The sequence below is a fragment of the Miniopterus natalensis genome, chromosome 10 (genome assembly GCF_054644295.1).
Source record: "Miniopterus natalensis isolate mMinNat1 chromosome 10, mMinNat1.hap1, whole genome shotgun sequence".
In the NCBI taxonomy this organism is placed as follows: domain Eukaryota; kingdom Metazoa; phylum Chordata; class Mammalia; order Chiroptera; family Miniopteridae; genus Miniopterus; species Miniopterus natalensis.
In genome coordinates this window covers 7,332,782-7,346,176 of record NC_142090.1, presented here as the reverse complement: position 1 = coordinate 7,346,176, position 13,395 = coordinate 7,332,782, and the positions used below count along the sequence as shown (strand labels likewise).

Sequence of the window (13,395 nt, the reverse complement as noted above, 5' to 3'; positions counted from 1 at the left end):
AGGTTTTTGGTTTTTTTTAAACTCCATTTTCTACACAGCAGAGTTAAATGCCATCCAATTTCCAGGCTTTCCATTTTTATTTTGTAGGAATTATTTTTGAGATAAATTATTTTCTGCATATATTTTAAAGTGATGATTTGATTCATTTAATGGCCGCTTGTCCCCATCATGATGCTCTGAAGATAGTTTCTGCTACTATAAGGGAGTTTTTGTGACATTATTTTTAACATGTCCAATTTTTCTGGGTCAAATCTTGAAGACTGTAAGATTGCCCAAAAGATGGGATACTCCGCTTTTTATTCAGTAGCAAAATTTACAGAATCCCATTTTAGCCACGATTAGCCTTATTTTTTATTTAATTCTTGTTCACTATTCCAGAAAAGACAGGTTTTAATTTTTCTTTAATCTTCACCCAAGCATATGTATGTTTTTATTGGTTTTAGAGAGAGAGGAAAAGAGAGAGAGAGAAACATCAATCACTTGCCCCCTGTGCGGGCCCCAACCAGGGACTGAACCTGCAACCTAGGTATGTGCCCTGACCGGGAATTGAACCCACAATCTTCCAGTGGATGGGAGGACACCCTAACCAACTGAGCCACCTGGCAAGAGCAAGACAGATTTTAATTTCTGAGCAAACTGGGAGGCATTCTTTCCAGCTACACCGGTATTGCTCGGTGGCATTGCTCATGCAGCTCCACGGTGCACGGTGCATTGTTCTGTGTACGGTGCAGTAACCGCCCAAACACGGGGTCAGACTATCCTGCTTCTATCCAAGTTTGGCGCCGTCTTTGGAAGGGAATGACTTGCACTCATCCTCCCGGCCACCAGGGGACTCACCTGGGCCCTCCAGAGCTCGTCCCGCTCGTGAGCCACCCGCCAGTGAGTGTCGCCCATCATGGCGATCAGGAGGTTGAGCATCAGCAGGGTGGCGATGACAGCGAAGGCGGCGTAGGTGATGCTGTACATGAAGGGCAGGTCCACGTCGTAGTTGGCGGGGCCGTCGATGATGGTGAGAAACATCTCGAAGGTGCTGAACAGCGCCATGGGGTAGTTGTAGAAATGGCCCAGTTCGTCGGGGTTCTCTGTCTGGAAGATGATGTAAAAGGCTGCTCCCCCCCAGGGGGTGAGAGTCACCGTGGTGAGGGTGACAATGCCCGTGTCCCAGCCACAGCCAGCCCTTCGCTGCCCATTTCCCTCACCTCGACAGCACTGCCCCAGCCCATGCTTTGGGTTCGTAGGCTGCCTTGTTCTCCATATGGCTCATGCTCATTCCAAGAGCCACCTGTCCCCGACACTCCCAGCTTTCCCTCACCTCTGAGGGCTGTCCCCATCCTCAGACACCATGGCCCCTCTTCCCTCTGCCTCCTCCCTCCTATCCCCACGCTCATCCCAGCTGTTCTGTGTTCTCTAGGCTCCTCCAAGCTCCCCCTCCCATGGCCCGCACCCTGAATAGATGAATTACCTGAGGTAAAGCCCAGGATGACCACAGCCATCAGCCAGCAGAATCGCATCAGGTCACCAAAAATCATCTAGAGGGGGGAGGGGTACCTGTGCTTGAGCCACTGCCAGCCTTGAGCAGATCTAACTGGGGACTCTCACAGCTCCACCCTCTAGGACGGGTTGACAAACTATGGCTGCAGGTCAGCTCTATTTGGCCTGTTTCGGCATGGCCCTTGAACTAAGGATAGTTTTTTTTTTTTTTAAAGATTTGGAGGGGAAAGTTGAGAAGGAGGAAAGGAATATGCAACAGAGGCCATATGTGGCTCACAAAGCCCGAGATATCATCTATTATCTGGCTCTTGACAGAAACGTTTGCAGCCCCTCTTGGACCTTTTTCTAGGAAGCCTGGGGGGGGGGGGGGCACAAACCTTCTGGATCATGATGGTGAAGGGGCCCAGCATCTGGAATCCTCGGGCGAAGTACATGACATTGCACCAGCCCAGCACCAGGGCGAAGGACATGGGCACCACCTCCCCACTGGTGTTGGTGAGCCTCATCACCATGGTCACCAGCACCATGCAGGCATAAGTGATGCTGGGGAGAGCAGGGAGGGGTGATGAGAGGGGTCTAGGATTAGCCTGGGGACCCAGGAGCAACAGTGTGACTGAGACAGGACCCACCACTCAGATTCAGTCTTCACAGGCTCAATACACAGGGTCACACACATCCCTTGAGAGGCACCTCTGGGGTTAAGATTCCCTAGGGGTCAGGAACCCAAGAGGTGAAATGAGCCCTAGTGAGGGAAGGGATGGGAGTGAGAAGGAGACTCACATGAGGACATGGAATGGCCCCCCAAGGATGGTATGTCCAAAGAATTGAGTGACCCCCACCCTGAAGATGTCTGGAATCTGGAGAGACACAAAGGCACTTGTAGGCTGGGGCCTCGGACCCCGTCCACATCAGACAGCCCCACCCCAGACCCAGTCCACATCACACCTCTACGATCAGGATGAACACAGCTCCAATGACAGTCACCAGTTCCCCCACCAGTCGAATGGCATCCTGGGGAGTCATGTAGGCCTCCTGAGGGGACAAAAGGTGGTCAGAGCACTCAGGGTTTCCGTGCATCTGCCCTGCCTGCCCTTGGTCCAGGAGTCAGTGTCCCTTGTTTGACTCTTCTATTTTTTAAGAAAAAAAATTTTAATGGTTTTGGGAGAGGAAGAGAGAGGGGGAGGGAGAGAGAGAAACATCGATGTGAGAGTGAAACGTCAATCGGCTGCCTCCCGCACGCCCCTTACTGGGAAAGAGCCCATAACCTGGGCGTGTTCACTGACCGGGAATTGTACCGGCCACCTTTCGGTGCACGGGACCATGCCCAACCAAGTGAGCCACACCGGCCAGGGCTCGGTTCTTTTTACCCTGTTAGGTTTGTCTAGCTCCAGCTCCTCTCTTTGAGTGTATATATGTTTCTGTGTATGTGTATTTTGAATTTGTACCTGTGTGTTTGAGACCTGGATGAGGGGAGAAATATGGATTGTAGGACAGGAGTGTGATAGAAGCCTGAGAAAGGGAAGAGAGCTGATCCTGCCTGGAAGCTTGGCTGTTCCTAGGGTGTCACCTGAAGCAGCTTCTGCTGCAGGAGGGTGTTGTCCCGGGGCTGGGTGCGGTTGTCGGTCCTGGGCTTGAGGGGGCGGTAGACGCAGCACATGGTGAAGCAGATGATGTAGAGCACGTACAAGGCGCCCAGCAGGCAGAAGTAGAGCCGCCCGTATCTCTTCCACTTGAGGCTCACCAGCTCCTTCACTGGAGTCTGGTCCAGGATCTGGCGAGCCTGCAGCAGGAAGAGAGTTGAGCAAGTGGCTCAGAGACCCCGAGATCCCTCCCCACGGGATCTCTGACCTGGACACCTCATACCTCCCGCTTCTTGGTGGTGACAATAAGTTCCAGCAGTGAGGGCTCATCCCCCGCGGAATCGATCTCCGTGAGGTCATAGAGGGTGTAGGTCGTCAACCCGAATGTCCCTTGGCTGTGCTTCCACTTCTGCATCAGGTGATGGAACATCTGTGGGGGTGGCACTGGGTCAGGAGGGGCAGGAAAGGGGAAGGTCACAGGGTGGGAGTGGGGAGCAGATCCAGGAGGACAGCACCACCGGAAAGGGTGGCTGCCCTTCACTCAATGACCACAGCCTTTGGGGCAGAAGAGCCCACGTTCACGCTGACCCTCTGTGTTGCTCTCTGATCCCCAAAACTCCCTCTGGAGCTTGGGAAGGGTGAGAGTCAGGAGGGCAGCTGCCCTGCGGACCGAAAGGACAGGTGGACACGGGCTTTACAAATCACCCTAGGGTGGGATCTGCACTGTGAGCCCCCACCACCTCGGGAGAGAGAAAGCGGGCGAGAAAGGGGTCAGGGGGCAGGGAATACAGGGGCTGAGTAAAGAATCCCAACCTGAAAACGGGACCTGGGCATCCAAGACGACTGTCTACCTCTATTTCCTCAAAAGGCTAGTATAGGACGGGGGTCGTTAGGAGGACACGGTGGGGTTGGGGGTGTCCCTCACCACAGTGTTGCCCTCCACTCCAGCCAGCTTGAAGGGGGTGAGACCCTGGTGATTGGGCACCAGGTCCAGGGACTGCAGGTGGCCCCCACGCCCGTCGTAGGACAGCAGCAGGTTGTACATCTGGCAGGCAAAGGTCTTGTTGGGCTGGAAGACCAGTATGTGCAACACTGTGTTTCCTGGGGGAGGACACGAGTGTCACGTGGCCACTGGACCCAAGGCCCCACTGGTCCCCATGCCCGCCCCAGGGTGGGCCTGAAGGTTGTCCCAGCCGCTCCTCTCCCACCCCCTGGCTGCTCCCTGGTCCTTTCCACACTCCAGCGCTTACCCAGGGAGTCCTGGGCCCGGATGTTGGCTCCGTGTTCAATGAGCAGACGCACGATCTCCTCGCTGCCCACGCAGGCGGCAAAGGACAGAGGGTGCTCCCCTGAGGAGACAGAGGGCTCCATGGCATGAGAGCAGGCCGGGCCGGGCCGGGCGCCTCCCCAGTGACTGCCTGGTCCTCGGCTCAGCTCGGCTCTGGGCTTGGGGACACTTGTCAGCAGAACCAGAGGCAGGGATGGTGCAGAGGCCCTGGGGGGATTGGCTCTGGCCTTAAGCCCCGTAAGGGCTGACTTCACCCCACCCTCCAGCTTCCCCAGGCACAGAGCCCTCCTCAGCCCTCCCTCCCCTGCTCTTGCCCGCTGCCCGCCTCCCCTCCCCCAGCCCTGCCCTGGCTCTCACCATAGTAGATGTGGTTGTGGGGACTGAGGCGGAAAGCTGTGCCCGTGGCTCTGGCAGAGACGCTGGCCCCGTGGGCGAGCAGGGCTCGCACCAAGTTCACGTTCTGGTTCATGATGGCCACGTGCAGTGCAGTCTGACCTGGTTCAGAGGGAGCCCTCACTCACGGGGTCTGTCCCCAGGATTGTGCAGGGGGCCCCATATCTACACATGGTCCTACCCCAGGGCGGCCCGGGGGATGGAGACAGGGAACACTGGGCCAGGCAGCGTTCCCAGGGGATCCAGCTGCCACCCACTTCTTCCCATTCTCTAGGTCTCTCCCTTTCGGGGGGTTGGGGCTCTAATGCCATGTAGTGAGGATGACAAGGCAGACGGGAGATGGAGAAGTGAATGGAGATAGCGGGGCTCAGAGCCCCCCTTTGGTTTCCCCAAATTATCCACCACAGAGCTTGACTTGACGTATCCAGCAGGTGTCCCCTTCCCCACCCCCGGCCCCTGGTTCCTCACCCTCGTAGAGCTCAGAGGTCATGGGCTCGGAGACCAGCTCGGGGGCGGCCTCCGTGAGCACCGTGGCGGCCTCCAGGTTGTCGTAGAGGGCGGCTATGTGCAGCGCCGTCTCCCCCAGGGCTCCTGGACAGAAGGAAGAGGCACGGGCCTTCTATGGGCAGGGGGATGGGGATAGTAGTGACTTAGGGGCCCATGGGAGAAGGGCCTGGGCCACACTGGGGAGCCGCGCCCGTGGGCTGACCCAGGAGGAGAGCAGCGCTGAGGCCTAGGCTCCTTTCTTACCTCTCTGGTTCACATCGCAGGCCTGATGCTTGAGCAGCTTGTGCAGAGCCTGGACGTCATTCTCTTTGGCAGCTAGAAGGAAAGGACACCCCAAGAGCCTGCAAGGGAGCGGGGTGAAAAAGGGGGCAACAGTGAGCATGCCCGGCGGTGGAGCGACGGGGGATGGCTTTGTGTCATTGTATACAAACGCGTGGACCTCCGTGACAATGAACCCCAGGGCCCCCTGTACAGGGAAGGGAGGCCACTGGGGTGCAAAGAGTTGCCTGATCTTTTTTTTCCTGAGCAGTCAGTTAATCCGAACCTCAGTGACGGGTTTCCTGCACGCCTCCCTCCCCCTGGCGTGGGCGCCAGAGTGTGTGTGAGTGCACCGGCTGTGTACATCAGGAGTGCAGGGGAGGAGATCTTCTTAGGAACTCACTCACCTCCTGACCGCTTGACTTCTGGAGCAACCCTGATTAGGCTCCAGCGAGTGTCCCGAGATTACCCACCACCATAAGCCTTGTTCTCGAGGAGCACAAGGCAGCCCTCCCTCCTGTCTGTGGGGGGAGTCACCACGTGGAGTTTAGCAGACTGTCTTCTGTTGCCTGGTGTTCTTCTTCCGAGACCTTCCAGCAAAGCCCTTGGGGATCCTGGCACTATCCTCCCTGTACCAGCATCATTAGGGCTCAGTCCAAAAGCAATAGTGCATCCTTCTGGTTTTCCTGGCCCCTAAGTCAGATTCTCGTCTCTTCCTACTTCCCACTTGTTTTAAGCAAAAATCATCTTCTCTGACTCCCCAAATCCTCTCGAGTTTTATTCCTACAATGAACTTAAAAACCTTTTTTTAAAAAAATTAAAACTTATGACACATGGGACCCCTCTTATTCAATTTTCTCTTTCCGCCCAGAGCCAGGGGGTCTTGCAATGGGAGAGACCAGAGATGGCCAATTATGTGACGAAGAGACCCAGGCAGGCGCTCACACGCGGAGTCCTGGTAGCAGCGGGACTCCCGCTCCAGCGCTGGGGATGGGGGGCGAGTAGGAGAGGAGCGAGCTCCAGACGCATTTCCCAGAACGCTGGCCTCGGCCCTTCATGCCACAGAGTCAGCCACCCGGCCCTGCCAACTCGCCATCTCATTCCCTCTCCATTCAATCCCTGCCTCCTCACTGCCCCTCATTAACTGAAGTCTTCTTTCTCTAGCCCCCAGATTAGCAAAGTACTCTCCTAACGAGTCTCCCCACACCCTGTTTACCACCCAGTTCATCTTTCTCAATGCCGCCAACATACTCTCTTTAAATGGCAAATGCAGCCCTGCCGGTGTGGCTCAGTGGTTGAGCATCGCCCTGTGACCCAGGAGATCATGGTTCGGTTCCTGGTCAGGACATGTGCTCAGGTTGTGGGCTCTATTCCCGGTAGGGGGCGTGCAGGAGGCAGCTGATCAATGACTCTCTCTCATCATTGATGTTTCTATCTCTCTCTCCCCTCTCCCTTCCTCTCTCTGAAACCAATAAAGATATTTTAAATAAATAAATAAATGGTAAATGCAATCACAGCTCACAAAAGTCCGATGGGTCCTTAAAAGCCCAAGGAGAAGGAAGCCAGGGGTCTTTTACAGCCTCTGGGCAACACTTTTCCATGCTCTCTTCCTCCCACCAGGCATTTTGGCCTCACCACCTGTGCCATACCCTGCTCTCACCTAAAACTCCCCCCTCCATCCCAATAATAATCTCTTCCGTTTTCCTAGGATACGTGCCCGGCCTATGGTAGTCATCCCCACTCTCTGCAGAATGAGTGAATTAGGAGCAGTGCCAAAAGGCGGTTTGGCCTCACTGTCTCTCCGTATTATCTTTATTGGCCATCCCCAAGCCAAGTTTAAGCAAACATATAATCTAAGTAAAAAATAGTATGCTTGGTATGCAAATAGCTGCAAAACAAGTTTGCTATACATCCCTTCACCACCACCTTTCTAACAATTTCTACAGACCCCCTCCTCTGTAGATATCCTGGAGTCAGCACTATGCATGCGTGTGCTTGCACACACACACACACACCCCCCACATACATGCACACTCGGCCTCCCTAGGAAGGTTTGCACTCTCTCCTCTGGCCTTACTTCTGTTTAGCACTTGTGTTGTGATTAGTATCTGTCTCTTCTTCTGTCCTAGGGAGACCTGAAGGCAACGATCGGCCACTTTCTCATCTGTGTCCTTTCCCTGCCCTCCTCCAATTAGCTTCTAGTTTTGTGTCTGCTTTGACTTGAATGTCTGAAAGATCAACGGCAAAGCTAGAGCTGGATCCCAGGGCTCTCCTTACCCAATTTCCAGCTCTATCACAGCTCCCTGCCTCTAGGGTAGGAGTGGGGAGGCTAGCTGGTGGCAGGCTCGAAGATATATATCCCTTTTGGAAGATATATATCCCTACACATCTTTGAAGCCAGTAAATGTCCCCCGAAACATCCTCTGTGTTCATTTCCTTGCCTCTGCTGACAGCCCTACTGGCCTGGAAGGGTCAAGGAGCAACTGGCCAGCTTAGCCTTGCCAGATCTACCAAGTAAAAAGACGGGATGCTCAGTTCAATTTGAATGTTAGATGTACAACAGATAATTTTTTAGTGTAAGTCTGCCCCATACAATATTTATGACATACTTATACTAACAACGTATTGTTTCAAAAAGAGGGGCTGTGTGGGGGTGGTTCTGAGGGGATCAGGCCCAGCCATTACCTGCAATAGCATCACAGGGCCACAAGGGGACAGCAGAGAAAGCCCTTGCTCACATTCTTGGCAGGAAGGGGGCCCCCCCAAGACACCTATCCTTGGGCCCCATAATAAAGGCACAAAAGCAGACTCATCCAAAGATCCGTATGCCTGAAGCACTGGTCGTTTCTTTCATAGCAACCCAGCCCAGAAGTTTCGATCTGGAGCAAACTCTACACATCACCAGGGAGCTGCCAGACACTGCCCCAGGGCAGGAAGAGGGGGAGATACTAATGAAGTATCTTCCCGTTTGAATGGTTAGATTATACTCTCTCCTTCCCAGGCGAAAGCTTCACTTGATTTAGCAGAATACTTCACATTACTACCAGAATCCCCTAGTTATAAACAGTGGTTTAGAGCAATGGTTCTCAAACAGGGGTGACCCCGGCACCCTCCCCAGGGAACCCGAAAGTGTCTGGAGACATTTTTATTACAATTAAGGGAGGGAGGGCTGCTGTCTCCCAGTGGGTGGAGAGCAGGATGTTGTCAAGCATCTTCTACAGGCAGCTTCCCATAACCAACAGCTTGCCTATCTGTCATGTCAATAGTGCCAAGGTAGAGAAACCCCAGCTCAGAGGGATAATTATTCATAATCCATTGTTTCACAAAGGATGCTTCACATTCAGAAGGGTGAGAAATGCCCTAGACATACATGCTTTCTTACACATCACTAAAAAAAAGGTGAAGCCTAAAGCACCTACTGATGAAGTCGCAACAAGAAACGATAGAAGAAATCTGGGATCATAACCATACGAGAGGTGTTCGCGGGATTTAGATGGTTTCATTTGCTGGGCAATTATAAATCAAATTGAACAATCTAGTTCCACGTTAGGCTGGTGCAAACCCCACTACAGGATTCCTGGCATAAAACCTGGCACATTCTTTGTAAACAAATCATAGGTCTCCCCCCTGGGGTCCCCTCTGGCCACCAGGTGAGAATCTCCCACCTCCCTTCCCCCAGTTCCCGCCACCTGTGGGCTCCCCCTGCATTCCTGAGCATGTGTGCCTGCCTGTGTGTGTGTACACACCCGTGTGCGCAGGGTGCACACGTGGGGTTTCGTATTTCGTTGCTGAGAAACAAGGCAGGATCGAGAGCGTCTGCAGGAGAATTCAAGTCAGAACTTTAGAGCCGTGAAGTCCCTAGAAAACTAGTCGAATCTGTTGAGGCAACAGATGCAGAAAGAGGCCTGGAGTTGGAGGTGACTTGTCCTGACAAGTCAGAGGCAGAGCTCGAACGAGCGCCCTGTTTGTCATTTCCCTGTCCCCATTCTCAGTGTTGATAGGGTTAGAGGAGGCGCAGGGGACGGCGTGGACCTGCGTGGGTTTCCCTGGTCCTGCCACAAGCACCCTGTCACAGGAGGGTGTCATTTGGGAAGGGGAGGGCACAAACAACACAGTAGCTCAGAGTCCGGCTCCAGAGTGAATGCAGTTCCGACGGGAAGAGCTGACAGCCCCTCTAAGCTCCGGCTATCACAGGAGGTGCCCTTTTACCGCCGTTTTATTTCTCACAATAACCCCGTGTGTCAAATGCGCCTTCCAGCTTCCAGAGCAGCCCCTCGCTTACTGCCGCTTTTGCTCCTAACAGCCCCCCCACACAGGCTGAATAATGCTCTCGCTTCTCAGAAAAGGAAACCGAGGCAGAACAGCCCGGTCGTTGCCAGAAGATCGCACAGAGTCAGAGGCAGAACGCTTCGCCCAGGACCTAGCCTCAGGCGCTCGCGGCTAAATTATGTGGTTCTTCAAGTTTTATGACTCTTCCCAGGGGGCGGGGGGCAGCCCGGAGCGATGACCAGAGATGAAGGGAACCGCAGCCATGCGCAGGGAGAGGCGCAGGGACCGCTGTGGGCCACCTCCCTCCAGGTCAAGTTCTTGGCAACGGGAGGAGGCCCAGCAGAGTGGCCGTTTCCAGACTTGAAGGCGGGCGGCCTCTCTGCCTGCCACGGCTCTGCGGCGAGGGTCAGCAGGCCCGGGTGGCATGTGCGTGTGTTTACCGAGGGAGCCCTGGCATTCTGGAAGTCCCGGGGATTGCATCTCGTGGACACGTCATTTCACATCTATTTACAGGTGTCGACCTCAACAGAGGAGAACCTTGTGTCCGCTGCCTTCCCGAAAGCTGTGGGAGGGAGGCTGTGCCGGCAAGGGGCAGGTGTGAGGGGCAGGGCAGGCGCCTGGCCGCTGCCCAGCACACCCCATGCCAGCTGAAATCGGACACCGCAGCGCCCTCCTCTAGGCTCCCATGGCACCGCCTACACCCTCCTTGGGACGTTCACCAAGCATGGCCGGGTAGACACATGTTGGTGTGTGTCGCCCATGAGAACCTGAGCTCCCAGAGGGCAGGAAAGGTGCCTTGTTCATTTTCTGAAAACCTAACAGAGTACTTTCTGCTCAATAAATGTTCAGGGCATTGAACGTCAGGAAAGAAGACAGCTCAAGGGTGGGGGGTGGGTGCAGGGTAGAAGGGGTCAATGGGGGAAGAAAGGGGATATCTGTAATTCTTTCAACAATAAAGATAAATTAAAAATTAAAGAAAGAAGACAACTCAAGGCCCGGGGAAAGGGGGGACAGGGGAAAGGGGAGAGTTTAGCTTGGATGGCAACGACGTGGATTTATCCGGAGCAGGCTGCGTGACTGAGGCACAAAAAAAGGCTACCAGCAAGAGGGTGGCTGGGTTCTCCATCAGCCTGGAGAGACCAGAAAGTCCTCACTCCTCACTGGACCGTGCCCCACCCCCTGGAATCCCCCCAACCCTCTCTGAGCATTTGGCACGAATCCCTGATGTCACCACTTGCTTTCTCTGGGCCTGCCTTCTTCACAGGGGACAGAGCCCTCCCTCCCACAGTTAGATGGGGCTTCTGAGATAAGATTGGTGCTGGTAACATTGTTGGCTGCTTCCTTTCATCACTGCACCCCCAATCTGACTGTATTGTTCTCATGTCCATGTGTCCATGGGTATCTGGTATTTACCTAATGACCTGCGTCCTCCCTTAGGCTGGATGACTGCACAGCCTAGTCCCCTCCCCTTCCTGGTTATTTCAGGCACCCCCCCCCTCCCCCGGAGGACAGTCAATCCTCCTGGCTCCCTATGTTTGGGAAGAAGAGGGCCAAGGAACTGGAATGGAGACATCAGGCCTTTCTAGCCCAAAGTACAAGAGAAGGCCTCCCTGATGTCCTGAAGAAGAAGGTGGGCAGAAAGGGCGGCTGGAAGCAGCCCACTCCTGGCCAGGCCATGGTCCCCCACTCCGTCTGCACCTCGCTTGGGCGCACAGGGAACTTCCACCTGCCCTTCCGACACCCCGGGCGTTTCTGCGCTGTCTGGCTCCCCAGCCCTGGGGTCCTAAGAGTAGGAAGGGGATGGGTGGGACCAGTGATGGCCTAGTCTGCAACAACAACCCCATTCTGCTGCCTCAAGATGTCATCAGCCAAACATGTACTCAGCCCCAGCTCTCCCAGGCCTGGCGGACAGAGGTGGGCGGCTGGTGGGAGAGATAGGAAGCCAAAAATGAGCACATCCCAGCCCAGAATCCTGGAGCAAAAGAAAACCCACAGGGGCTGCAGGTGGCCTCTTAGCCTCCCTCCTGGTCAGGCTCAGGCAAGCCCCTCCATTGCACATGGAGGGGCACTCTCAAGCACAAAATGTCTAAGCTTTCTCCTATAAATAGACATTTTATCTGCCTTCTTAGGGGCCCAGGGAAACCCCAACAGGAGGACTTCCTTCAGGTGCCACACCACCTTGGCGGGCCACTCCATAGAGACTTTGGAAGGAGACAACACACTGGGATGGCTTCAAGCTTCCTCCATGTCCCCTCCTCCCTGCTCCCAACACTAAGCTGCCAGGGATGAGGGGTGAGGGGAGCATCGGGTGAGGTTAGGGACATTTTCAGGGGCTGGAGGCAACAAGTAAAATTTCATTAGGCCTCAAACTCTAGAGCCTCTCAAAGTCCACAACCTGGATGAGGGAGCGGGCGAGCATGGGTCCTGAATATATTTTGGCCAGTTTCCTATGCCCCTCTCCGCCAGTAGAGAGTAATGAATTGCAGGCTGGGTCCCAGCTCTGTGCACCTTCGGACCCTCCCCTCAATGCCTGATGCTATGAATGCATAGGAATGGTAACCATGATCGCATTTGGTCTTCTTCTGTGGTTACTAGAGTCTGCAGATCCTCTGCTTCATTCATTCATTCATTCATTCATTCATTCATTCATTCATTCATTCATTCATGTACTCATTCATTCCCACATGCCTACGTATGTGAGCTACATGCTTCTGCCTGAGAGAGTGTTTAGGGGCAGGGAGTAGAGATATAAAGCATTGCCCTGACCCACCAGCACCTCTCTAGTGGAGGTTCAATGATGCCACAATCTTCCCAAGGCCCAGCAAGTTGCCTGGACATTAGGAAAGCACAGTCGACACTTGAACAACATGGTTTTGGGCTACAGGGGTCCACCTGGAGGCAGATTTTTTTTCAGTGGACCCACTCAGCTCAACTGACAAACGCAGTTCAATTGACGCTTGCAGCTGAAACCCACACTGTTCAAGGGTCAACTGGTGGTTGACGATCCTTGTATGTGGAGGGCCCACACTAGTTATTTACGGATTTTTGGCTGCAACCCCTCAGTGCCCCTAACCCCCCATTGTTCAAGGGTCAGCTGCACTCGCAAGAAGCTGCACAACTGACTTGGCTCTTACAGACAGTGAGCACCTGTGTCCACACCGGCCCTCCTCTTTCACCTGCAACCCTGGGGCCCCTCGGGCCAAGACTCTTGAGACAAAATGCTCCCAAGAGGCCTGGCATGGAGCGCAGTCTGTCCAGGCAGAGTTGCCAAACAAAGACCGAGAGGGAGGAGGGGAAGAGGGAGCCTGAGGGAGGGGAGGGGAGAGGGACACCCGGGGGACAGCAGCAGGTAGAGGCTTACCTCTTCTGCTGCAGCAGGTTCTGCTCATCTCGGCTCTGAGCCCAGGACTCCTGTCTCTGGAACCATCCACAGAACTTTCTCCACAGGCAGAGAATGAGCCCGGTCTTCTTGGGCAGTGGGAACCCCATGTCGTGTAGAACAGGCTCCTTGTGGGACTGAGGCGGAGACCAGACCCCGACTGGACTCAGCCTTGGGGACACAGTGGTCTCCCCCAGGGCCGGCCTGCCCTCTCCCTGCAGAGGCCCCAT

General features: G+C 54.6%; 1 protein-coding gene across 1 annotated transcript in view; it reads right to left on the bottom strand.

The window, feature by feature from the left end:
- TRPV6 (transient receptor potential cation channel subfamily V member 6) overlaps positions 1 to 13,395 on the bottom strand; it is a 14,861-nt gene extending 1,466 nt beyond the window's left edge. Inside the window, exons 1-13 of the mRNA XM_087820975.1 lie at positions 13,148 to 13,395; positions 5,503 to 5,600; positions 5,221 to 5,343; positions 4,717 to 4,854; positions 4,322 to 4,420; positions 3,997 to 4,172; positions 3,355 to 3,501; positions 3,059 to 3,271; positions 2,437 to 2,523; positions 2,272 to 2,348; positions 1,869 to 2,034; positions 1,463 to 1,529; positions 838 to 1,106 (exon numbers count right to left, since the gene is read on the bottom strand). Of these exons, the coding sequence (XP_087677101.1) occupies positions 838 to 1,106; positions 1,463 to 1,529; positions 1,869 to 2,034; positions 2,272 to 2,348; positions 2,437 to 2,523; positions 3,059 to 3,271; positions 3,355 to 3,501; positions 3,997 to 4,172; positions 4,322 to 4,420; positions 4,717 to 4,854; positions 5,221 to 5,343; positions 5,503 to 5,600; positions 13,148 to 13,395 (1,908 nt within the window). The remainder of the gene's footprint in view (positions 1 to 837; positions 1,107 to 1,462; positions 1,530 to 1,868; positions 2,035 to 2,271; positions 2,349 to 2,436; positions 2,524 to 3,058; positions 3,272 to 3,354; positions 3,502 to 3,996; positions 4,173 to 4,321; positions 4,421 to 4,716; positions 4,855 to 5,220; positions 5,344 to 5,502; positions 5,601 to 13,147) is intronic.